Raw genomic sequence first — 25679 nt, 5'->3', positions numbered from 1 at the left:
TGCATAAGCTGTTCCAAAACTGAAGTCAACTGGTGCTGTCTCTCAAACAATACTGTAAGGCGCCTCTCTTTGTAAAAGCAATTTTCCTAGCTTATGTTCATTCTGCTTCACATTCAGCAGATCTAAATATTCCTGATGTATTGAAACAAACTATTGACTCCATTAAGAAAAAGATACCACACCTGTCTAATTGTGATTTGATCATTACCACATGGTTGTAAGTTTTATACCTTGTTAACAAAAGGAAAACAAAACTATGATTTAAGGAACCAAAATTTAAATTACTACATTTTACTACAGAACTTCATTTCACAGTGTCTCCACACCTATAGTAAAAAGTAGTCACTGAAATCATTATGAACATCATGCTTACATAGATTTGTGTACAGAAAAACAATAATGTATGGATACAAACCTGCAACTTTTCATCCACATCATCATCACTTTCATCCAGATCTTCATGGAGTAACCGCCACTCATACTCTACATGAACATGAGAATTAAATCTTCCAGACAGTGCTTGAGTAAGCTAAGGGAAAAAGAAAAAAAAAAGGTGACAGTCAACACCCATGTCACATGCAGTACTTATGTTAAAACAAGGTATTTAAAAACAAACAAAAAATACATATGGAAGGAATTATCTTGGTTTCTAAATACAGGTAACACTTTAAATTAAAAACAGATTTCAGTAATCTGGCAAATTACTGCACTGGGGTAAATTTAAAGAATTAAGATCTGTTACTAAATACAACAGAAGTAAATCAAAAGCAACCAGGACTTTCATTAGCTATTGTAGGTCCGATCCCCATTGCAGGTCCCTTCTGCATTTTCTAACAACAAGCACCATATCCCATTTGCTTTGAAATTGCAAGTCCAACCAACTAACTTCAGTGACAGCTTTTCTGAATCAGACTCATTTATCAAGAAGCCTTGACCCCACAAATGCATTTTTCTTTCTTACTAGAAGTAGTGATGGCAGTCAACTTCTCATCACACAATCACAGAACGTTTGGCATGGAAGGGACTAATAAAGACCATCTAGTAGGTGCCTCCCCGACATGGGCAAGGACACCCTCCACTAGCCCAGATTGCCCAAAGTCCCATCCAAAATGGCCTTGAACACTGTCAGGGAGGGGGAGGCAACATCTACAGGTGATAAGACAATGGCCTTGACCCATAAAAAGTACTGTAGTGATTACATTTCAAGGGGCTGTCAGCTGAATAGCCAACTGACAAATACTCAGACATGATTCTCGTTATAAATGCACAAACACAAAGATGCACACTTACCAATTCTTCACAGTGACTGTGTTTTAAGCGTTTAGCTATATCAAGTGGTGTCTCTCCTGATTCATTAGCTATATGTACAGTAAGAAAAAAAAAGTTACCATGATAGGCATCGCTACGAACATGTCCACTACTAAAGATAAACACTAAAGTGCTGGTACATAGTGAAGCACTAGATCAACATACTCCAAAATTCACCTCTTTCCTTCATATGTAGGTCCACCTCACACCAACCCTCTGAACATGCAACTCAACATGAGATATATATATATATATATAAATATAGAAGTATAACCATGAAATGACAGTATAGAACTCAGCAGCAAGGTGTCAGTTGAAAATCTTCATACTTATCTAAATCCGTTTAAAAAGCAAAAGTAATGGTAAAGTAATTTTTTAACTTGAAATAAACAGTGAATATTTTTTTTTCTATAATGAAGACTGTATTTGCAGAATTACGATAAACAACTGAGGAGGAAATGTCCTTATTTCACTTTCACTGCCACTTATCTGAAGCAGTGACCAGTATGACACTGAAGTACATGTTACCCTTTTACCTATTTCAATGGAAGCCTTCCCTCGCAGCAGCAGTTTGAGGCACTCAACGTTGTCTGTCAGACAGCAGTAATGCAGGGCTGTGCTACCTTTACACGTTTGTTTATCTAGATTGCCACTATTGGAGTACAAGGAAGAAGACAACCATTAACCATAGTTTCCTAGCCTGTCTTAATAAATCTCAGTTTTAGGTTTTCAAAGAATAAAATTACAGTTGCACATACTAGTGTTAGTTTATGTATTTATTTGGTACTTGTATTACTTGACATGAAAGCAGCACCAATAACATCTTAATAGCTTTCCATACACTTACCTGTTCTGCACTAAAAAGTCGACTATATGAAGAGATGTTCGATCAACTGACCTAACAGCAAGGTGAAGTGCTGTTTCATCTTGCTCCTGAGAATAAAAGAACACATTTGTTTCTTCTGATCAATACAGAAGCAGAAATTTTAAGATATAAATTAGATCAATTAAAACATTTTAATTTTGAAATACTCAAATGTGCTACCATGAAAGCATCTCTTGTGAAGACTTTTACTGCTTCCCTTTTGTTCCTTTAATGTAAACAAAAAATGAGTTGAAAAAAAATTGTTTTAATGTTTAATGTTTTAATAATTTAAAATACAAATGCATTTGGAAGTAATTTGGAACTACTTAATATCTTTGCCATTGTTAAATTACATCATCAAAAAGGACAAGCATTCAGAACACTGTTTCAAATCTCATTTTCAAATATGAAAAAGTAGTCTTTTTTAATTAATGAGAGCATCATGTACTTATAACAATTTGTCTAATAAAATTTAAAACACTTACATGGCCGTTGGCCAGTGGAATTTTTTCTGTGAGATCCACACCGTCAGCATATACTTGGACCAATCCAAGAATGTCTCTTGATTTGACTGCTTCACAAAGAGCATGTAATTTTGCTGCATTGTCAGCATGCTTTTTTCTTGCATATTTTCTCTCAATATACTTGGCAGTAATATAATCTTTCCTTGCATTCCTGAAATTGAATATAATTTATTCTATAATTTTTAGCAGAAGATACACATTAAAATTTCCATAAATACACACAAGTCATTTGAAATCAAATCTGGGAAAGCCTATTTCTCATTCATTATGATAATTTTTCTATTTAAATATGCATGTAAGACATGCAGTCTTGTATTTCCTGTATGAAATGCAGCTATGAAGACAGACCATGGATTTTCCCACCTGAACTCTGGTGTGAAACTGAGATCTAGAGTACCCAGCTTTATGTACAGAAGATACACCAAAGCTTCACAATGCTGCTTTGCTAACAGCAGCCTGGCAGGTCTATGTGACCTGACCTGGACTCCTACACAAGTGATGGAAGGCATAGGATACACCAATCTGTCTTACACCTCTGCACAGACCATCCAGGCCTCTGATCTGTATTCACAGCAGTATGTTCTGTACAGCAACTCTTCACCACCATCGTTACAGGGAGGTTACAGTGGAGGTTTTAGTTTCACCTCTAAACTGAGGTGAAAACTTAGCACATTTGAATCAGCAGTTATCACTTTTGTTGTTGATACCCAACTAACAAATGATTACTCCACTTCTTCATTAGCTGAATTAATGAACAGCTCTCGTTCCTAAAGCATATGACTGTCAGTACTCCTTTTCAAGAAGTGTTTGTCTTCAGGTTCTCACTTAATTAAAAAACACTCCAAATTTCATATCTATATGTATTGAACTAAATGATATTTTTATAATGTAATTTTCAAGAAGTCATCTTATGCTACTGATGTAGCATTCAGCAAATTAATATTCATTATTAAAAGTACTAATAATGTTAAGTATTATCATCCACAGTGGTAGTAAAAAAAATTATTTAAACTTTATGGCTTAACATTGATTCTGTCAGAATGAAAGTTGAGATAATGTAAAACCAGCTTCACTGAAAGCCAGTTCTTCTGGGTTTGTGTCTCTACTAGCTCCTTCACGATGGAGTAGTAGGCAGCTGTCCTTGCTGTGTCTCTGCCATCTCAGTTCAGAGTTTTTGAGGATGCAATTAAATGCTCTGTCTTTATCCCACATAGTTAAGGATTTAAGTCCTAGGTGTAATTTTGAAACACTACGTTTTCAGTATCCTTCAGGTAAAATGTGTACTTTATTCCAATTTCTATTTTGTGTTTAAACAGCACAGAATTAATAGCTTTGGTTTTAATCCTTACCCTTCTATGTCTTTACAATTCCCAACAAGTCACGTTTCATTTGTTTCTGTCTCACAAATCACAATTCAGAGAGTTTGTAAATTAATTCTGACTACTAGGGAATGTATAATCAAATAAATTTAAATAAAACAGATGCAAAGCATGTGAAAAAAAAGGTTTACTCCTTGGCTGTAAGACATCATACATCTTCCATGGCCTGTTGATGCAAACCATAATGGCACAACCCATTAGCAATATTAAATTAAATGCCTGCCTTTTTCAGAAGTAGTAGCTCTTTACTTACATATCGCTGCTTGGATTAGGTTTGACCATCTCATCAACTGGCAGACAGAATTCCATAATCTCATTAAACCCAGCATTCCCAATATTCTTTGCAAGCTGTTAAAACAAAAAAAAATACCCACAGCTTGCTTAATCAACAAGTGCAGTTATCTGCCACACACATACTATGGGGAGGACGAGGGGAAACTGGAGTTAGGATCTTCTGTGTCTGATTCCTAGTTCTGCTACTACGCCAGCAATCACAAACAGCTTAAGTACCTGTCTGGATGCAGTTTTCAGCTGCAATTTAATACACAAACAAGTAACTGCAGAATAATCTATCAAGACACCAGTCCATACAATAAACATGAAATACTTTGTGCTGGGTAAGAACACACATATGAACTGTCACAGAGCAGCTGATACATGGTAAAGTCTTTGTGTACCAAAGCTCAATACATTTTCTTCCTTTGAGGACGAAAGATCTCTTCTAAACTGATGCTAAATAATTAACAGGGTAAGTATTTGTGAAGTCCTTTTCATTTTTTTAATCAGAGGCACATTTGTATCTCAAACAGCTGTGTTGTTTTATAAAGCAGCCAAGGCTGAAATGACTTGGAAACACAAAAAATATGAAGCCTCTGCTAATGTGAACTCTAAGATCAGGCAAAGTTTACACTAAGACACTATGTTGCAGGAGATTGCCTTAAACCTGAAGAATTAACCTTTCCTAAATTATGTTTATCCAGAATCAGCTTTCAAGATTGGAACAACTTGCTACAGTGACAAAATTATGCTGTGTTGGAAGTATTTTATACTACTATTTTAACGTTACTAAAAGCAATTTGATTACCAAAAGTTCAGATGTTCCCAGCACATCTAATGTAAGCGACTGCATTCTGGAATAGTGAACACCAAGTTCTCTATGGATTCCTGAGCATTCAATGCAAGTTAGAATTCCCAAATTTGTTGAAAGCCAGGTAGGATCTGAAACAGAAAGCACCCACAGAATTGAAATTTATTCAAGTAATTATTTTACTCTAGAAAATGTAGTATTCATAAATGAAATTCTGTAAAATAAGATTCCTGTATGTGAATTATCACCTTTTTTAATTTATGTCTTTATATTTACTCTGTTGGAAACACAAACCAGATTCTTTTCTTTAACAGCAAAAGAAGTGATGATGCAAATAATATTTTTTTTTTGGAAAGGACATGAATGACCCTTCAAGGGAGTCACTCAAACAGTCCAGTTTGTTTATCTCCACACGGCTTTCAGGAGCCACATTTTCCCTCCACTGACATAACATTGTCAAATTCTCAACTGGGGGTACAGGTGCAGTTGAAATCAAAACAACAATTTCTATGGGCGTTTTTGTTTGGGTTGTTGTTTTTTTTTCTCCTTCCAAGTATAGAGTTCAGACTAAGTGAAGCAGCAGTGATTCTGGAGTATACATACAGCACCACACCTACAATGGTTTCTCACTCAACTATTTCAAAGCTACAAAGGCTCACCCTTCACCTTTCATTATCTTTGCTTGTCTTTTAACCTGGTATTTTGCATTCTTGCTATAATATCCCCTTATCTTCCAGACAAATAATTAATTTCTAAAGATTTAGGCAGGAGGATTGACTCTTCTCAAAGTTTTATGCAGTATCTATTGCTGGAAGTCACTATTGATTTATAAAGTGGATACAGCTTCAGATCTGGTGTTTTCAGCTACAGGTTCAGATCAAAAAAAACCCCTAAGCCCTGCAGAGCCTCTGTAACATCCAAGAACACATGAAGCAGCAGGATTTATAAAATAATTTGAAAGGTATTAAAGGAGAAAATCATTGATCAACAAACCAACACTGCACACCAAAGTCAGCAGGAGCACTCTTTTCCAAATGAGCAGTCTTAGACATATTCCCTGGCTCACTCTCAAAGTCAAAAAGAAAGACAAAAAAATTAAAAAGCCTGAAGAAAAAGTCAGGCACATTAGGAAAACACTTGAAATACCTTATTGCTGTTCAGTTTCACCTAAATCTTACGTAGAATATGGGCTTATAAGTGCAATTGATTTACATAAGCAAAAGTTAAAATTAGCAAAATGTATCAGAGGAAAATAAGCTGCTCACTAGTTCTTCTCCCCATTGACAAAATGCACATAGCAAGTGAATCTTACAAAAACACTGCAATTAAATTGTTACTATATTCTACAATGTGTACAATCTTTGAGAGACAAGGAGAAAGTGAAAGCACACAACATCAGCTTAAATACTCTCAAGAGACACAGAAGTTTTACTAATTAGAATTATGCTTAATTGAGTCACCTTGTGCTCCACAGTCACAACACACATCATTTCCAGTCATCCTCTGGACTTCAGATATAATTTCTTTCGTCAGTTCCTGGACAATATTATTTTCTCCTGTGTTATCATCTCCTTTGAATGCATTATTTAAAGCTTCCTCTTTGCTGTTTTGCAGCACAGATGTCCATCTAAAATGGCAGTAATATTTTGTTAAATGTTTCGGCTTTTCTAAAGTTCAAGGTAACTTCTCAGTAGAACACCCACATCAGAGACAAAATTAGAAAAGGAACTCACATTTGACATTCCTGTTCATCCTCTGCTTGAAAGTGGTACGTCCTGTCATCTGCACAATAAATCATTCACATATCAATTAACAAAAATTACTGAAAAACTGATTTTGCAGAAATCTCTCAAAAAATCTAAAATTACTTGATGTGTGACTCCTGAGGTCTCTAGTCTCATCACTGGAGTGTTGTCAGGCAAAAAGTCTATTTTGCAATGTTACTCATACTACCTACAGTTCACCTGTGTTTATGTTTGCACAAGGTGGCTTGCTGCTCTTTCAACACAAACTCTTTTCTTCAGTGCCGTGCTTCTGTCACATAAGCTGCAGGAGAGCATGGTAACTTCTCCATATTCTAAATATGACCTCTGTAACTACAAGTCTAAAGTTCTGCTGGAGCTGCCAGTGCATGTGACCAAAATATAGAGTCCATATTTGAGTTTATCTGTGTGTATCTAAGAAAGATTTAAGTTTCCAAATGAGCTCTTAAAACCACAATAATAAAAAATGGCAAAACAAACTTGCCAGACACAAATTTCAAACTACAATCAGAATTAAGTCCCAAGCTGTTTCAATTATATCAAACTCAAAATTTCCTATTTACCGCTACTTTTGCAATGCTAAGCATAGCTACCACAGTGTGCTGCTGAAGAAAAGAGCACAGTACATTCTAAGTCTATGAAACAAATGAGATACGATTCAGTTTGGTGATTGAGCTGGAGTTAAAAATCAGAATAGCCAATGAGAACAACAGAGGTAAAGCTACTGGCAATCAGATGCCTCGGCTGAAAATTCCTAAGGCCTGGAAAATATTCAGGCAAAAAGGTAGTTTCAAATATGAAAACTGTTGAGAGTGAGGATACGTGAAAAGACAGAAAAGGAAGTGCTAAATAAAGAATGAGAGATTTTTATCTTGCCACAATACAGAAATCTGCAGTTTCTAAAAAAAATAAGGAATGGTTTTAAACTCTATAAACTCTATAGTAAAACAAAGCAAAGAAATGGTCTGATGAAGGCTATGAGACCAGTTATGTGTCATGTGTATGGTGAGACAAATTGTAACACTGTGACGAGCTTGATATTGTGCAAAATGTAACACTGTAATCAACAAAGAAAGTGCCCAAACAAATAAGGGAGACCACCTGCTTGCAGAGCAATGGAAAAGCTGTACATTGCATATGTGACTACTAGTCTATAAAGATAAGTAGCATATCTTATATTTACAAATAGAAAGTAACTTTATGCTCTAACAAAGGAACAAATGAGGAATAGATTTATATTTTTCTCCCCAAATATTTTGAGATGTATGTTTTAGTAATGTATTTTGAGTCCATACATACAAAACTAAAATGTCTCAGTGAGCAAAGAAAGGAAACATTCTTTGATACAGCTTCATGTCATCCCATTCAGGTCCTAAAATTATTGAAGTTTAGTGTTTTTAGTACGTAGACTGTTTATCTCACCTTTATTATTTGGTAATAAAACTAAGAAATTTTTCAGCATTTTTGTCACAGTTCCATAGCAACTACAATGTCTACATTTTAAGAAGTTTTGTCATGGTTTAAATGCTTCTTTTGATCTTCTACAAATGTCAGAACTTTCCAAGATGATCAACTATGACATTTTCGACATAAAGAAGGATGTCACAGGAAAAAACCCCGACCTGTTACTCTACTGTTAAGGCAGCACAAAATGATGAAGAATGAATGTCTGAAGACAGCTGTAAAAACATGTGGTTTTCCAAAGAAGCAGATACAGTTTGTTGCATTTTGCTAAAATTAGTGTAACGGTAAATTCTCATAGCAAGGGCATTTTATAAAGGGAAGCATAAGGAGAAGGGGTCACTTAGTCTGGAGGAAACGAAGTTGAGGGGAGACCTAATTGTTCTCCAGAACTACCTGAAAGGTACTAACTTTTTCTCCCTGGAGACAAGTGATAGAACAAGAGGAAATGGCATTAAGTTATGCCAGGGGAGGTTTAGATGAGATATTAGAAAAACATCTTCCCAGAGAGGGTTGCTAGGCATTGGAACAGGCTGCCCTGGGAAGTGGTGGAATCTCCATCCCTGGAGGCATTTAAAAGACGCTTAGATGTGGTGCTGAGGGACATAGTGTAGAGGTGGATGGCAGGTTAGGGGGATGGCTGGACTTGCTGATTTAAAGGATCCCTTCTAAACAAGATGATTCTATGATTCTACAACTGTGAACTGTCTAAATGGATCACTGACACATCTGCAGAAATAACACAAAGCCCTTTGATAGTAGCTGCAAGTAAAAAGACGTAAACAACAAACCTACGTGATATGAGGTCAAAGCATTTTTTCTCCTCTGGGTTGGTTTTCACTTGGCATGTTAACAGATTGAGCTTTGCTGGAGGTCGGTTAGCCTATGTGAAGATAAAACACAGACATTTTAGGAGACTGGTACTGACTGAGCCCTACAGTAGGTTCAACAACACAGGATAGCATCCTACTGGATAAAAGACTTGACAAATAGATGTTACTTTAATTTTTAAGGCACCCAGGTTTTGATTTACGTTTTCTTCTGCACCATGATTTGTAAACTACATTTTCATGTAGTTGGCAATTTTGTTCAGTGTTAACGGGATAACAACTAGAATTTTGAAAGGGGAGAGGAGTAAAATCACTTTAATTATCACTACACTGACCACCTTACCAGTACAGTTATCTGAAGGAGACAGATTAATTTCAGGTAAGTCTAAGTCTTAGACATTTAGTTAAAAAAAAAAAATCAGTTGTCTAGACTTTCAACAGTCAAACAGAATTTTACTTCTGCTAATATCTTTAAAGAGCCTAGATAACTAGTTTAGAACAAATGCTCAATTTTTGCATCAGTAAAGGGACACACTGAAAGAAAGCAAGGTTACACAAAGAAGTCTTGCAACAAACATATGTAAAATTAAACTGTGATGGTTCATTTCCAAAACACATAGTGAAACAAAATATATTTTATAATGCTATACATTTTCTTGTCAAGTTCCTCTCAACTGTATCAGCTTCTTATTGAATAAAAAGTGTCAATGTTATAGTAAAAGCAAAATACACAAGAAGCCTTTATCAGACTTCTACAAAATGAAGTTTACAAAAACTTTTCAATTAGTATCTTTGCACTAATCTCTTCTTTCCCTTACCTTGCCTGTCCTATACACCTGGGTTAGGACCTGCCAAGACATTATGTTTGCAACCTTGATTTCAGAAATGGCTTTGCACTTGCTACAATGGGTAGCTAGTTTCACTTTCCTTTTAGAATAATTAAATCAGAAAGCAGATTTAACTACAGAGGCTCTGTTCCAAACAACAGTATCTAAAAAATAATAATTGTCTAAATTAGTATGAGAGTACTATTATAAAGATAGCAATATAAATGCATTACCTTACTTGCTGTTGCATTCTAATCAAGTTGCTAAAACAAGATTTAGTCATCCAAACAAGAAATGTTATCTGACGAAACTGAACTATCACATAATGTAATTAACTTGCAGTGACTCACAAGAAGCTTGTATCTTCTCAATCTCTTCTAAATTTATCAATTTCATTCAAAAAAGAAGGAAGAGCAAAACTAGGAGTACAGATTTTCTTGAAACAGAACAATACAGCTGGCCAAAAGATGTGTGTCTCGTATCTGAAGACCAGTAAAAAATCAAAACCATTCAGAAACACTAAAAAGGGGAAAACCAGCATGCTCAAGCTTTGCTCAACATAAGCAAAGTCATGAATGCTGTGAAACAACAAACCTGCTGGTCACTTGCTGGGCAATGTAAAACAAATTGTACCCAAGAGAGCTTTTGGAGGCAGCAAAATGACAATTGAAAACCACGTTGTATTCTTTGCCTAGTAAGTAGTTTTTCAAATTCCAGTCATTCCTTATAGTAGTAAAAGCACACACAGTTTTCATATTACAGCCTATCAACAAGAGTTCTTTGTATCTAGAAGCATACAATAAGTATCTTGAAAGTGCAAGCTCAGCCTCTTCTTTTTGGTTATATTTACATGTACTTAATTATCCATAGCACTACAGATTCCACTGTTTACTTTTTTTATCTGACTGACTGTCCAAGAATTGTCCAGAAGTTCCCTATAATGAAAATACAAAGTAAAGCAAGCAAAAATCAAAATGTTAAGTATTTGGTAAGCAAGTTATTGGGCAACTCATATATATGTACACATACACATACTCCCACACATCCCTTTCTCACATGCCCTATGAAAATATAAAAATGCAAGTAAATTTAGGTTAATGGAGAAACCACTTGCCCCAGGACTTGAAGTGCATTCAAAACCTAACTAGTTTTCTGTAAATTACAAAATCTGAAGCTGTAAATGAATCACTAAAATGCTTCAGAGAGATCTGAAGGACCTGATATAAGTTCATGATATACATGAACTCACCTCTCTGGATAGAATGCAGTGTAAAAGCTCTATCAGGATCTGAGAACCCAAAGAAATGGCTGCAATAACCTAAACCGTACCTTGGGCCAACGTGCTGATCTTGAAATTCAAACACTTTTAACCAACCACCTCCTCACATGAAGTCAGCTTTAACAAGGGTATTAAAAATCCCTGACGTCTTCGCATGTGGCTGATACCCACAAAGTCATGCATCTCTTCTGTGGCCAAATCATAGCTCCTCCCCACCCACCTCCCCAGCACATGCCCGTTACTTGGTGGACAATATGCTTCTATCATGAGGCTGATGCTGCCTGGGGAGAAATTAGAGCATCAAGACAAAGGGAGGAAAGTCTGTATAAACTCCTTCACCACACTAGGCCATAGGTAGAATAAGGCTTTTGGCAGGACTAGGAGACACCAGAGGCAGAAAATGGTAACAAACAGATAACTATCATATTAGTTGTTTGAAACCTCTGGGTTTCATTTTCCTGCTCAAGTCTTTGAGCAGGCAAATTTCAGGCTACTAGTGAAGTTTTGGACATCCATGTTAACACACCAACACCCTGAAAAAACGTGCTACCATCTCTCATGCCATACAAGTGGACCTCAGCATCAATTTGTGTTGCTTCCTGAGGAAACTGCAGTCCTCCATCCACCTAAACAGCTTCTCACAGAGTCTGGCAGCAAACAGTTAAGTGTAGGAATCAAACACTTATGCTTCTAAGACAAGACCAAGTTGTTCCACAATTTTACAAAAAGCAAGAGCAAATGTGTTCACTTCAACAGACCAGCTGGGTGATTTCGTTGAGCATTTTTTCTAGACAGCACAGCAACTTGCTAAGAATCAAAAGATTAAATCTGAATCTTTCTGTGTTCCAATTGTCCTCTTAATCATAATGGTAGATTAAAGTTTCCAGCAGTAAAGAAAGAATGACAAGTTTCCTTGATAATTAATCTCTCTTACAATCCTTTTTTGCAGACAAGTGGTTAATTTCATTTAAGCTCTTTAAACACAAATCAACTTTGAGGAATCTGAGGTTCCTCAAATGTAAGTTTTTCCCTTGTGACTTCTTGATGCAGAAACCACTAAGGAATTCCTATTTACATGGTTCAATCTGCTTCTATCACTGTTTTTTCATCCACGTGCATTAAATTGCAGTCAAGTAGGTTTCAGAACATCTTCAACTGCTAATAATTGCACAAAGCAGCACTGTATGTTTTTCAATCAACCATTACCTTGCACATTGCTCTATGAATGCTAACTTCTATGAGGCTTTTAGATGTCTAGAAGTCTAACTTCTGGACATATGCCAATGCAGACACATATATTCAGTGTTGCAGCTGGGTGACTGACAGAACCAACAGTATTCTCCCCATCCATATCAGGAGAGCACTTGGCAAGTTTAAGTCAGAATACAGCATCTGCCACTGCCTGAATATAGCTGTTCTAGGAACTAACTGAAAAAAACTACATGACCCAAGAACAGAAATCCATGAAGAATACTTAGCCTTTAAAGGAAAACGATTTACAAATTTGTATTTGATAAAACAAACAAAACTGATAACTCAGTTTCTGAGAGATGGTTCATTTTGATGAACAGCGGGGAAGAATGACATGTTGTATTTTAGTGACCAGGAGATATCAACTCTGAAAAAGCTTGGAAATCAAATGATTTTGCTTCAGAAATCTCAGAAGACATTCAGAGCAGCCCAGAAAATTCTTAACAGAAATCACTTCTGCCCTTCTCAACGTCTATGAAACAAGCATTAGTTTTTTACACAAAACTGCCATCAATACATAAGGACAAACTGAGGAAATAATTAAAAATACTTTTCAGGAGCACACTGTAAAACAAGAAGGTACTCTCTTGTAGCGAGTACCTCATCAAGACCAAACCTAGGAAACCCAATGGATTTTAAGTATGTACCTTAGGAACTTATTTCCAGCTACAGCTCCACTGATTTCAGTGGGAACATACTGCTTCTAAAAACAGACCATCTGGTAGACAACTTATAAAAAAAGAGAAGTATCTTGATAGAATCAGTAACTGTACTTGCATGCAAAAGTTTTACAATTCTGCTCCACAGACGTACTTTGTAGCCGCTTCCAGGTCTGAGCTGCCCTAGCTACTGATACCACTATACCTTGTCCAAGGTGAAGGACATTTACAGTGCATGGAGACATCAGTATGGAAACACTAACAGACTTGTATCTGACAGAGATGCACCCAAATCAAAACGGGGATAAACTGGTGGACAATTCCAAAGCCATAGTAACTACTCCACTTTGCAGGCCTGTTTTTTGCACTCATTCTTAACTCCTAGTTGACAATTCAGAACGCACACGAGCTTGTGGTTAGACGGACAGAGAGATTGATTCACTTTCACTGCCAGGGTCAACTTGTAGCCATAGCAACAAGCATAACAGGATGAAGAACAGAACTGTTCATAACCGTTTATTAGACCAAGGATGGGAAACACTGTCACTGAGTTGATTTTTGCCTAAAAAAACTTTCTTGGAAGTCTTGGAGAAAGCAACATAAAAAGAGTAAGAGGAAACAAAACCAGCTGAGTTCAAAGCTATGGGTAAAAGATCCAAAATATTGAAGTACCAAGTTTTAAAACTCTAAGTATAAATATTATAAGTTTGTTAATATGTTTCAAATATTAGTATCAAAGAAAGAGGGGCTTTTAACTCTATAGTTTTCCTCAACAGCTACTCCCCAGAGAGAGTTACCTTCATAAGATATTACCATATAGCAGTAAATCTGGGGTGGAGAACAGATTCACCATTCTCTCAGCTTGTTTCGTAAATAAAGCTGTTTAACCCATATCTAAAATATGGCTTAATGCCCAACAATATATTTTTTTTAAAAGTGTGTATTTTTAGTTAGTCTGTTAAAATATGAAAAGTTTACATGAACTGAATCATTAAAGCCTTTTCTTTTCTTTCCTTCCATTAACAGTCATGGGCATTAAAACAGTTTTATTTTTAGATACTGACTATATCTTGATATATTTCTGCCTTAAAAAATGTATTCATCATATTCAAAACACAGCATCAGGAACCTAACTAATTCCAATTATAAATATAGACCAGCATAACTTCCCTTTTTTCGTATTAGCAACCATGTACATAAAATACTGTAAACAAATACTTACTGTACCATGGGAAATTGTAAGAAAACCATTTTTAACTGAGCACTTCCTTTTCTGCCACACTTTTCTGATTCTGATTTTAAAGGGAAAAAAAAAAAAGTGACTCAGTTTTTAATATATTTAGTGTTACATTGTTTCAGCTTTTAGGAACCTCTTGCCCCCAGCAGAATCAGTAATACTTACCCATCACTTTTCTTGTACAAACTGCCATTTCGTTCAGTGCCGTGTTCTTTGTTTCCCTGAGGCTGATGTAAACTGTAAGCTGTACTCTGACGAATCTGAGAATCCTGGAATATACAGAACAGCAATTTGTAATGCTTTCCACACTTTCAATCAAAATATCCCCCCCCCCCTCCCCTGCCAATAATGAGCTTCAGAGCCTTTCATTCCTGCTCTAATCCTACAAAAGGCCAAACAAAGCACTGTTTTCCTTCTCAATGAGAGAACAAGATACATTTTTTTTCAGGGGGTAAAAAACTAGCCATTATCAGTGCCTGCAAAAATCCTCTTACTTGCCATTATTTAGCTTTAGTATTGGCCTTGATGTATGCTTTTTAAACTCCTGAATTAACTGAGCAGTTGGCTTTCTAACTCAAGTAAACACTTTAGTGTACAAACAGTGAAGATTGTTAGTACCTGCAATCCCTCCTGCACCTTTCCATGGTACAAAAAAAAAAAGTAAAAATTACATAAACAAATTTGAAGAAGTGGTTTTCCTTGTGGAAACTGAGTCAAGTTATTCTCTGAAAAGCAGAAGAGACCTCCTGGAAACATAGTTCAGGAGGCATACAGGAAAAAAAGGTTTTTTCCACAAGAAGAATAATTTAAACCAAACCATCTTGAATAAGGAAACCTGGGATAGGAAGTGACAAGGATTAACTACGCCCTTCCCACTGCTCTCAGAACTACCCAGATGTATGACCCACTGCTCCAAGAGTCCAACTTCTTAAAAACTATGAACCAAATAATGAGTAATCTGAGGTCTCCAGCTGTATCATCAGCAGCAACATGATGGGATAACCTTTTCAATGCATACAGTAACAGTGACTAGCACTTGTAATATTTATTGTTTCCTTCTCAACGAATTTTACTCTATGGAGATAATACACATGGTTATACATGGCAGATAATATAAGTAAAGTGAGGAAAAAAAACCATAAAGAAAGCAGCTTATTTAAATGACCCAAATATTCTAAGCCAAAAACTCAAGAGTTATTGAAAATAAACTTAATAATTTGAGAGAAAAACCCTTTTGTTAAAATGATGAGATTGTATTCCTAGTATATCTGAGACACAGCATCAGATACATCACTGGGGTGTTCAGAGTACACATGATAAAATAAAGTATACAGCGACCTAAAAAATATGAATTAAGAATATAGTTTATCTCTAATTATAATTCACTTCATACTCTTTATTACCCTATGTATAATACATCTCTGGATATAAGCAGGGGCAAAGGCCAAATAAAGCCAGACTGAGTTCTTCCCCAGAGTATGCCAGCTCAGACAGAATGCTGCTCCTTTACAAGCTCCAGCAGCAGCCAAAAGCTGTTGCTGCTACCAAAGTTGTTCAGCATCCTCCTCAACAGGAGCAGCAACACATGACAGGTCCAAAATATGATGGTAGGGAGAGAGCTACCACCTACACTCCCATGCAGTGTACTTAGGACTCCACGCCTCCAGGCTGCAGGATTGCAGGGTCATTGTGAATGCAGCGCTGGAGAGCTCAGTGGTCCTGAGAACCATGAGCAGAGCGCAAGGCAGGATGTAGCACCCTTTGGTGCTCCTTTTCAGCAGAAGCAACCTGTGCCCACTTCCCTATCTCTCAGCTAGTGGTCTTGGAAGCCATATCAGGTAGCTACAACATTTCATCTGTAGCTTTTAAAAGCACTACAAAAGGACCACTTCAATGTCCGTGCCTGACAAAGCATCCCTTCAGGCTGAAACCAGCCTGTTTATCATTCCTCTCCAGCCTGTTTACACAGAATTATTTGGTTTTGCACTCTGGCTGCCCAACATGAAAACAGAACCACGTTTAAAAAGAAGTCTTGTCACTGATTAAGAACCACTGCACGCATAGATTTACTGACTTCTGAAGAAAATTTGATTTGACGCTGCCTATTGTATCCTACCATTGCCCTGATCTCTGCCTCCCTTTAGTCAGTAAAGGAAATCCATTCCCAAGAAGATTAGAGGCCTTACAGGAAATTAATTTCAGTTCTCCACATCCTCAATTATGTAAAGATTTCAGACGACCTTCAACACCTGCTCACAGCAACATTCCCATTACTGCTGTGCTGCTAGTTTTTGTGCATTATTTGCTGCTGCATTTCAGCTGCCTCCTTCAGCTGTTGTTTACACTCAGCTGCTGTGTTTGGCCAAACTGGCAAGCCAATAACACAAACTTCCTGCCTTATTTCAACCAGAGAGGAAGCTGCTGTAGCTGACGTGTATTTCCACACATTCATTACTATGAACAGTATCTTAAAAAAATGTAATAGTATTTCATGAAAAGAACTTCAGGAGAAGACAAGGAGACTTGCAATTTTAAATCTTTAGTTCAGGCTATGCCCAAATCGCTAGTGCTGAACATGACTGCCAGATGATGGCAACGTTCATGATTCACAAGCACGTTCATGATTTTGATCTAGCTCCTAACAGACGGGGTGCCACACCACAAATCACCATCATAATGAACATCCTTCCAGGCAATTTCAGCATGCCTTTTCCATATGCAGCCTCCCCAGAGGATCTTCCCTCATTTCTGGTTTGCATATTGTACATAACAGTACAAATCACAGATAACGGGCCAGACCCAGTGGCCTCATCAGAAAAGCAGGAACAATGTACGTTACCTATGGGAGGAAATGGATCACCACAGGATATAGGATATACCCAGCTCACAGGATTGTCATTTTAAATAACAAGATCAGAACAGATTGAAGTACACAAGCCTAAGAAACTGAACTTTGCCCACTTTATCAGCTTTGAAATGCAAATAGGCATGCAAAAAAAAAAAAAAACAAACAGGTGAGTCATTCCATTGCAGCATGTTTTTTGTGAATCACTTCACTGACCATAAAGAGGTTTGAAATTATTTCTTCTGAAGTTTTATAAAGACTGTCCAACTCTTAAAACAGGCAGAACAGTACAGTTAAAAATGAAAGACGTGAAAAGGGCATTCTGTTGAGATGGTCTGTGACTTCTGATAAGAGATTCTAAAACCCTATTTATCAGTCCCAGTATTTGAACACAACAGAACTTTCTGTGCATACAAAGTGCTTTAACTTATACACAGCAAATTTTTGGCTAGCCATTCCACAGCTCCCATGAAGCAGGATTTTAAACTGCCCAGACCACTCCTGTGCAAAAAGCTGCCAAAAAGCCCTTACAGCTCTCCAAGAGCCTAAGCTTCTTTTCTATTTGCAGGATCATTGCCAAGAGGATGTTTCAAAGATCCATGCCTTATCTATTATAGGCCCATGGAGTCTCCAGCAGATGTATCCATCAGAATCCCCTGCAAGCAGCCTCTCCCATAGCACAGCTACCATAGTTTTTCTCAACACATATACAACTTGTCCTGTTTTGCAGCAGCCTAAATATATTATAGGTTCTACCCAACACGTTGAAGAAGCAGAATCAAATCTAAATGCTACAGTAAGGCTACCTTCAGAGAGGACATGGGAAACAAGAGAAATTCAACTTTAAGGTTGATACTGAACTTATAGGAGCTCTACAGTTTGAAAAATAAAAGTTTAAAAATCGAAGCCTATGGAGGTGTACACACAGTGATGTTTCAGAGAGAAGTTTCAATACAAATTAGATTTGAGGAAGTTCTGCACAGGAGGAAACTATGTATACAGGCACAACAAAGGCAGCTCACTAAGCATTTGTGTCTTTTTTTTTTTTAAAAGCAGCATAACAGAAACAATATTTGTCAACATTCTATTATTTCATACATGAAGTCTATTTAATTAAAAATACATATAGCTTCAAAATCTTGAAAGTACATCAATCAAGCAACTGGATTTAATTCCCGAGAGTAAAATTTGTCTTACAGCAATTTTATTTCCCAAGAACATTCTGGCATTTTTTATTTTTTTTTAATATAACAAACAGAAGAGGAGAGGAAAAAAAAGAACCAGTATTTTCATACCAACAGAAAAAAGCTCAGAGGAAAAATCCAGTTTCTTGAAATCTGAATGGAAATCATGCCAACTATTTTCATTAAAATATAGTAACACTTACTCTCCTAGACTTCGGTCACAAAATGTAAGTGCATTTCAGGAAGGAAAAAGAAATCAGTTATAGTAAAGGAAATTGCAGTGCAACAAGAATAATATTATTGGGTTTTGCAGTAAATTACACCAGGATTGTCTGGCATCCCACCGATTAATTGGTATTTGCAAAAAACTTTATAAAAATTATAGTACTTCTCATGCTCTGCAGGTAAGCATCTATATCTGAATTAATAAATAATGAATCAAGCACTTTTCACACTCGTATTTTTAAATGCAACAATAACAGTATAAGTAATAAATTTATGTGTATTATTACATTTTTCAGTCTGTGAAAAGAGGTACACTCACCATATATGTTTAATATCAATATCAACCATGAAACCCAACTGAAACAGTTCATACTGAAACAGTTCATGTCTTCAAGACATGAACAAAATAGGAAGCCTCCTAACACACCCTAATCAGTAAAGACTCCACACTGAGAGGGATTCAAAAGTAGTCACCATTCCCACTTGTATCACTAGTCTTAAATTCCACAGAACTCAAATTCACAGGTTTTTAGCAAATGAACCCCTCAGCAAGTCCTTATATGCCAGGCAGAACTGAAGAAAGTTTCTGCAAAGTGTGCGGGACTCTGTAGGCCGTGGGCCTTATCCCAGAGCACTTAAGACGGATGGACTGCCTATCAGCAAGTCACAGAACAACACAAAACAGGTTGGAAGGGACCTTTAAAGATCATCTAATCCAACCCCGAGCCACGTGCAAGGACATCTTTCTCTGGATTAGGTTGCTCAACAACCATGATCTGGTTAAGAGTTAGGTTCACCATAACCTCCACAGGAAGATGAAAGCAAGACAGGAAAAGATCAGGAAAGTCTGAGCTCTACAGACTAAACTATTACATTGTAATTCCTCTCAGAAAGAGAATCTGAAAAGGGAGGTGGGAGTTCATTCATCACTTTCTCATGGCCCAGCAGCCACACAGAGGAAGCTGTCTGGCATGTATTAATGCAAAAAGGAAGCACTAGGGATCCAAAACAAAAGTAAGCTTAATATTTAGGATTAGATTATACAAAAGATGTTTGCTTCCGGATTAGCGTTTGCCAAATGAAACTACTCTAGAATTCGTTACATCTAACAGCATCATAACAAACTCAAGAAAATCATGAGCTGTTAGACTGCCAAAGTGACCAGCTCTTGCATGTTTGAAAACTGGCATTTTCTAGCAAAGTAGCACACTTGTCATTTTTGCAGATGATGACAAGAGCTGTTTGGGATTTAAAGTTCAGTTTTACGTAATCTTTATATAGTTTGGAGTACTATTATGAGGTAAGATTGTGCTAACGGGGTCTCCTTGATACTGCCAAAGTTCTTCCCTTCTCTGAGTAATAGACACCACTCTGGTAGTTCACAGGCAGCGCCCCATCTTAAGTATTTTGCAATATTGCTAATAAAAAGGAACTATTTTGCAACAAGTGTCATATTTTTAGTAGGAATTATTTTTTTAAAAAACCCTGACTTTGTCAGAAACATTCACTATCAGCATGAAAACAAGATGAATAAACGAAAGAAATTAGATGGCTGATAAAAAATAACTCTAATTCAAATACCAACATTACATTAGAAGTAATTAAAATGGGTATTCCAAAATTGAACCACCATATATGCTTACCTCTTTCTGATCAACCTGGAGTGCTGATTTTAAAATATCTCTAAGCTGTGTTAATTGTCTTCTTTCCTCATCTTGTGCTTGTTTAATCTCGAATGAAGAAAAAACACAGGTTAAAAATAACACTATTGTTATTCTTTTCAACACAGTTCTTCCAAACCTGCTACTTAATTGGTTCATTTTTCTGAGAAATGTTCAGCAAGAATAAGAACACAAAGAAAAGATGAAAAGGAAAATAAACCAATCACCTTATCTTCAGAAAATTTGATAATGGCTTGGATGTTGCTGGGTTAAGACTTTGATATTGCCTCACACTGTTCTTGCTTCCTTGTGTTCAATTTGAAACCATATGTTATTTTCCACTTAGTCAGTAAACATTTTAGAGCAAAGGCTGTTTTCTTCACATTTTACACAGTGGGATCCTGAACGGAAACTAAGGCTTCCGGAGATGATATTAAACCAGAATTTTACTCAAAAAAATCTACACAAAACCTTAAAATGCTGACTATTAAAGCAGTCAGCCAACCTGAATCAAAATGCTCACATGCCTATGATAAAAAACTAAGTTCACAACACAAATGTGAACGTTTGCTACTCACCGTATAAAGATCCGTTGAGAGTGTCTCAATTGAAGGCTTGAGACTTTCAACTGCTTTTAACCCATCCTGAAAGAAACTTAAAAAGACAAACAAAAAGCAAACTGTTATTAACCTTTACTTTGTATTTTCTCTTTAAAAAGTTGCCAAAGGAAGACGTGCATGTTATTTTGCCATGCCATAAACTTCAAAACATTAAACGCTCATTTTCTATGCATCATTGACTGATCCACCTCTTTATTTCCACCATAGCTTATTCTAACATGCAAAATCCCCATTAGACTCAGAACTGCCGCAATCCACTGCCACGTTTCCATCATTCTCACCTCAAACACAGGTTCTCATCCCACTTTTTGAAGGCCCAGAACAGCAAAAGCTCTAGTAGATATAAAATAATTGTGACTTCTTGGAGCCCAGTAGTTTCACGTCTGATCCAATCTTCCTACTAAAGGAAAACCCCTTTGTTTCCCAAGCATTAATTACAGCCTACATGCAAACTGAATATGCCACATCTTACTGTATCACTTCTATTTTTATATTGGCATAATAGTATTATCTATGCCAAATATTCCAGCTCATAAAAAAGGTCCTTTTTCAAAAATTTAATTTAAAGAAACCACAACTACATACACATTTGATTAAGAATTGCCACACCACTTGCAACAGAAAATATTTTCACCCTGGGAAGCAGACATGAAAGTGGCAACAGAACACAGCATTTATGTTGTTGGGAGTTTTATTAAATGAACAGAGCAGATGAATGACATACTACAAGTGAAACTTACTTTAAAAGCAACATAGCCATATAGGGGAAAATCGCCTACATGGATGCAGACTGGTCTTTTCAGATGAAAACTTACTGATTTGAAAAAGCCATTGTTAACCTGTTCAAGTTTATAACTATGACTTTATTGCCATATAATTGATCTGTAAGAAAACCATTCAAAAGTACATTGTTCTGGTGAGTGCTTTGTGTTTTATTACTGAGTCCTCCAATTAATTTAAGAAGAGTGATTCTTTCAATATAGTTTTATCCTACTGCTTATGCAATTTATTTTCCTTGAACACAGAATTGATTTAGATCAATTCCATCAAAATTAATGGACTACTAACTAACAGACCAAACTAATAGCTCTGTTTCAAAAGTAGTTTATGAAATATGCCAAATTACTCTGCAGCACTCCTTTGGAACAGACAATTATATTCTACGGGACTACCTCAACCTCATTACATGTTTCAGAATACAGTAGCACAAGCAATGACTAATCTACAACAAAAGCTACTTGTCAAAAGACATCAGTGAAAACAGCTAAATCTCAGACTTATTTCGAAAAAATCTAGAAAAGTGCTATGTTGATGTCAAAACTTTAAACCAAAACATTGCTCCAGTTGTGTAGACACAAAGAAAACTAAAACATACTTGCACTGAGCATGAAAATACTTGATCAAGTTCTGAAGCAAGTCGACTCCTTTTTTAATCTTGATTTCATTAACTTTTAGCAGGTACTGTTAAAACAATAAATCACAAAAGAAATTAATTATTACTTCTACATCATATGTTTAACACTTTGTTTTCAGTGACATTGCAACAAGCTTTAACAGCTGCAGATTTAGAAGACCTAAAAGAGAATGCATCAAACAGTAACTTCAGGGGTTACTCCCACAAAAGTAATTGTTGTCACTGCTGATTTTTGATACCCTGCTGGGATACTTCACTTTTGATACCCTGCTGTGATTAGTTCAAATTGTTAAAACATCTTTCCTGGTTCCTAGTGGAAGTCTTTGTTAAAGGACACATAATCAGGCTTATGTGGTAAATTTAGGAACCCATTCTTAAACATAGAAGCCCATCTAGGTATCTGTCTCACTAGTTGTTAAATTCATTGCTAAATAAATGCCACTAAGGAAGAAAGTAGTTGACTCAAGAAGGGAGGGATTATTTTAACCAGCTTTTAAAACTGCCTTCTGATTTCATCCTTTTCTCTATCAGTTCCTGACACACCGTACTTAAAAGTAAATAGCAGTTTAGCAAGACATTTGAAAATCGACTCCCTAAAAGGCTTTTAAAAAAAGTGTAATTGGTGTCCTTTTGCTTAGGCACAATCCAAATCCATATTAAGAGACAACTCCTCCCTTGAATACCATAGCACAAAAGATGTCAGCCATGCAAGCAGAAGTAGGATTGACCAAATGTTTACAGGAGTCTTTAACTGTCCATTAAATGACAACATTTTTTAACCCAATTAGATACTGACCTCCAAACGAAGGAGTGAATGTCTTCTTAGCAATGCCCTAATACATCTGGTTTTCCCCTACGCACAGTACACCCTAAATGCTATACACACACCAAAAATAAAGCAATATCCAAGTGCCAGCTTTCAATGTTGCAGCTTTTTATGCTGGTTCAAGTGCACAGATGATTAGCCTAAATATAGACATGTGCACAGGATAGTATTTAGTTAGTAGAATCACCTCACTAGGTCCTGTTAATTTAAAGTGAAACTCCATACTCACTTCGCTTTCACAATGTACGGAGAGCTAGCCTGTTACAACTTCAGTATGTCACACTTCTCACTTACTAACAAAACCAAAATAAAGTCCCCTTTTAGGACTATTCAGAGGTAACAGTATAAACTTTTCCCCAAAAATCTAAAGAAATACAATTGGCTCTTCCACATTTAACATAACTTTATTCACTTTCACAGACTTCACCCTGCATTTTATTATTACTACAACTGACTGAAGCGAACTCCTCATTTATTGTGACACAGGAAGAGAGAAGCATCTGTTCCTGGCTGTTTCTTAGGAAGGATACAGATGGGCACTTAGCTGGCAACATCCATATGGTTTTTTGGTACTCATATCCCTCCATGAGTTTTGAATACTTTAGTCTGACTCCATTGAGGAATGTGAAGCATTCCTACTAAGTATCGGGGCATGCAGTTACTAAAAGAGGTATTCAGGACAACTGCTGTTAAACTGTGGTTGCATACGAATCAAATTAGCTCCAACCATCATAATAACAGAAGAAACACGCTTGGTGTATTTTTGAGTCATGTATAGGAAGAACTAACAGAGCAACTGAAACTCCCAATCACTGAATCTGACATGTCCATCAACGAATCAAACAAAAAGTATTCACATCCCATATCATACTGCTAAATCCCAAAGATTTGAAAGTAGAAACATTCTGAAACATCTTGAAAGACAAATGGATTCCATCCTTAGCACTTCTTTTTCAGCACCCGCCCAACAGCGTGCTAGACTGGAGTCTCTCCTCATAACAACCCAACAGCTGTCAGCACAGGGAACAATTCAGAGAATGACCTAGGGTTTAAAATAGCAGTGCAAAGGCTTACATATTATCATCTCTTAGTGTTTAATTAAGCTTTATATATTTATTCTACAATTTACTAGTTCTGTGAAATTAGACAAGATCTGAAGTCACTGCAAAGTTACTGCATCAGGAGGAAAGGAAAAAAAAAGTGTTTTAGCAAATGAAGTCCGCTAATAACTTGGCATTTCCCTTCAACATCACACTGCATTGAGCAATCGTGTTTTTCAATTTGTTCCTAAAAATATGAATTTCACATTGAATCTTACCTCACACATCTGCAACTGAAAGAACCTTCTTTCTTTCTCCATCTCTTCTGCAATTTCAGCTCCACTTATTTCCGTGCGGATCATGCCATGCAGCTTAGCATGCTCTTTTTTCTCCTTCTCTATTTTTGTACTGTAAGGCAAAGAATCAGTCAATGAAGTGAGAAATCCACAGCCTCTCAGGAAAACTGATTATTCACAAAGTCTACTGACAGATGCAGAGCCAAACTCTTCTAGCTCTGCATATGACTTGCTTCCAGATGACGCTTCATTTGAAATTTGACAATGACTAAAGATCAGCAATGACACACAGTAGCTGAAATGTAGTTCAATCATCTGCTAAAATAATGTCCTGACAGAGATTCCAAAAGAAAATACCAAATGAGAGGAAGGTACTAAATTCTTGCATTGCAGGAAAAAAAGCAAAACACCAGAAACAAAATACTGAATTTTAACTGAAAATGCAGGGGGTGTTTAATCCCAGCTGACCGAACACTGGTTAACAGAGTTCAATTATGTCACCAGATTTATTGAGTCTTGCCTGTCATCAAGTCATCTTCTATATATACAGGGTTTCCCAAGCCAAAATCACAGTTGCCATCTCTACTTGTGACTGCGCCAGTTGGCACTGGGAATGCCGGTCAGCCGGCTGTGTTGCAGACTTCAAAGTCTGCTAGACCAGCTGTCCTAATTTCCTAAAAGTTTCCATGAACATTTTCCAAGAGCTCTGAATAAAACAGGTTCTCCTGCAGAATATCAATGAATAACCTATGACTGCCATACAGTATAACTCCCTTCAACACACTTGTGCGTTTTTTACAGCTTTTCCCATATTATTGCCAAAGGCAGTAGCATAATTATACTACCCAGTTAGGCAAGCCTGATATAAAAAAGGTATTAATAAAAGAAAATACACGAGGATGTTTACTTTTTGGAGAAAAAATTTTAGCTTGCCACTTGCACTGTTTAGAAGCTGGAAATTCTGCAAAGAGCTCTCTTTTGAACAAGAGGAATCATTACAGAGGGATACAGGAAGCAGATGAGAGGAACAAACAACACACGCACTGTCGTACCTCCTCTTGGGCAGTCAAGTGTCTCTCAGCTCTCTCTCTGAAAAGA

At 36.6% G+C, this 25679-nt stretch overlaps 1 protein-coding gene across 1 annotated transcript in view; it reads right to left on the bottom strand.

Moving 5' to 3' along the window:
- Nucleotides 1-25679, bottom strand: part of ASAP2 (ArfGAP with SH3 domain, ankyrin repeat and PH domain 2) — a gene marked incomplete at both ends in the record, with an annotated part of 88120 nt that overhangs the window by 16303 nt on the left and 46138 nt on the right. Inside the window, 16 exons of the mRNA XM_084261171.1 lie at nucleotides 419-529; nucleotides 1291-1358; nucleotides 1845-1960; nucleotides 2156-2241; nucleotides 2659-2848; nucleotides 4330-4424; nucleotides 5161-5294; nucleotides 6624-6790; nucleotides 6897-6945; nucleotides 9183-9270; nucleotides 14456-14525; nucleotides 14636-14739; nucleotides 20368-20454; nucleotides 20964-21039; nucleotides 22381-22466; nucleotides 24564-24693. Coding sequence (XP_084117297.1) covers nucleotides 419-529; nucleotides 1291-1358; nucleotides 1845-1960; nucleotides 2156-2241; nucleotides 2659-2848; nucleotides 4330-4424; nucleotides 5161-5294; nucleotides 6624-6790; nucleotides 6897-6945; nucleotides 9183-9270; nucleotides 14456-14525; nucleotides 14636-14739; nucleotides 20368-20454; nucleotides 20964-21039; nucleotides 22381-22466; nucleotides 24564-24693 — 1657 coding nt within the window. The remainder of the gene's footprint in view (nucleotides 1-418; nucleotides 530-1290; nucleotides 1359-1844; nucleotides 1961-2155; nucleotides 2242-2658; nucleotides 2849-4329; nucleotides 4425-5160; nucleotides 5295-6623; nucleotides 6791-6896; nucleotides 6946-9182; nucleotides 9271-14455; nucleotides 14526-14635; nucleotides 14740-20367; nucleotides 20455-20963; nucleotides 21040-22380; nucleotides 22467-24563; nucleotides 24694-25679) is intronic.

The sequence above is a fragment of the Gallinula chloropus genome, assembly GCF_964237585.1.
Source record: "Gallinula chloropus genome assembly, chromosome: 3".
NCBI lineage: Eukaryota > Metazoa > Chordata > Aves > Gruiformes > Rallidae > Gallinula > Gallinula chloropus.
This window is presented reverse-complemented; position numbering and strand designations above follow the sequence as displayed.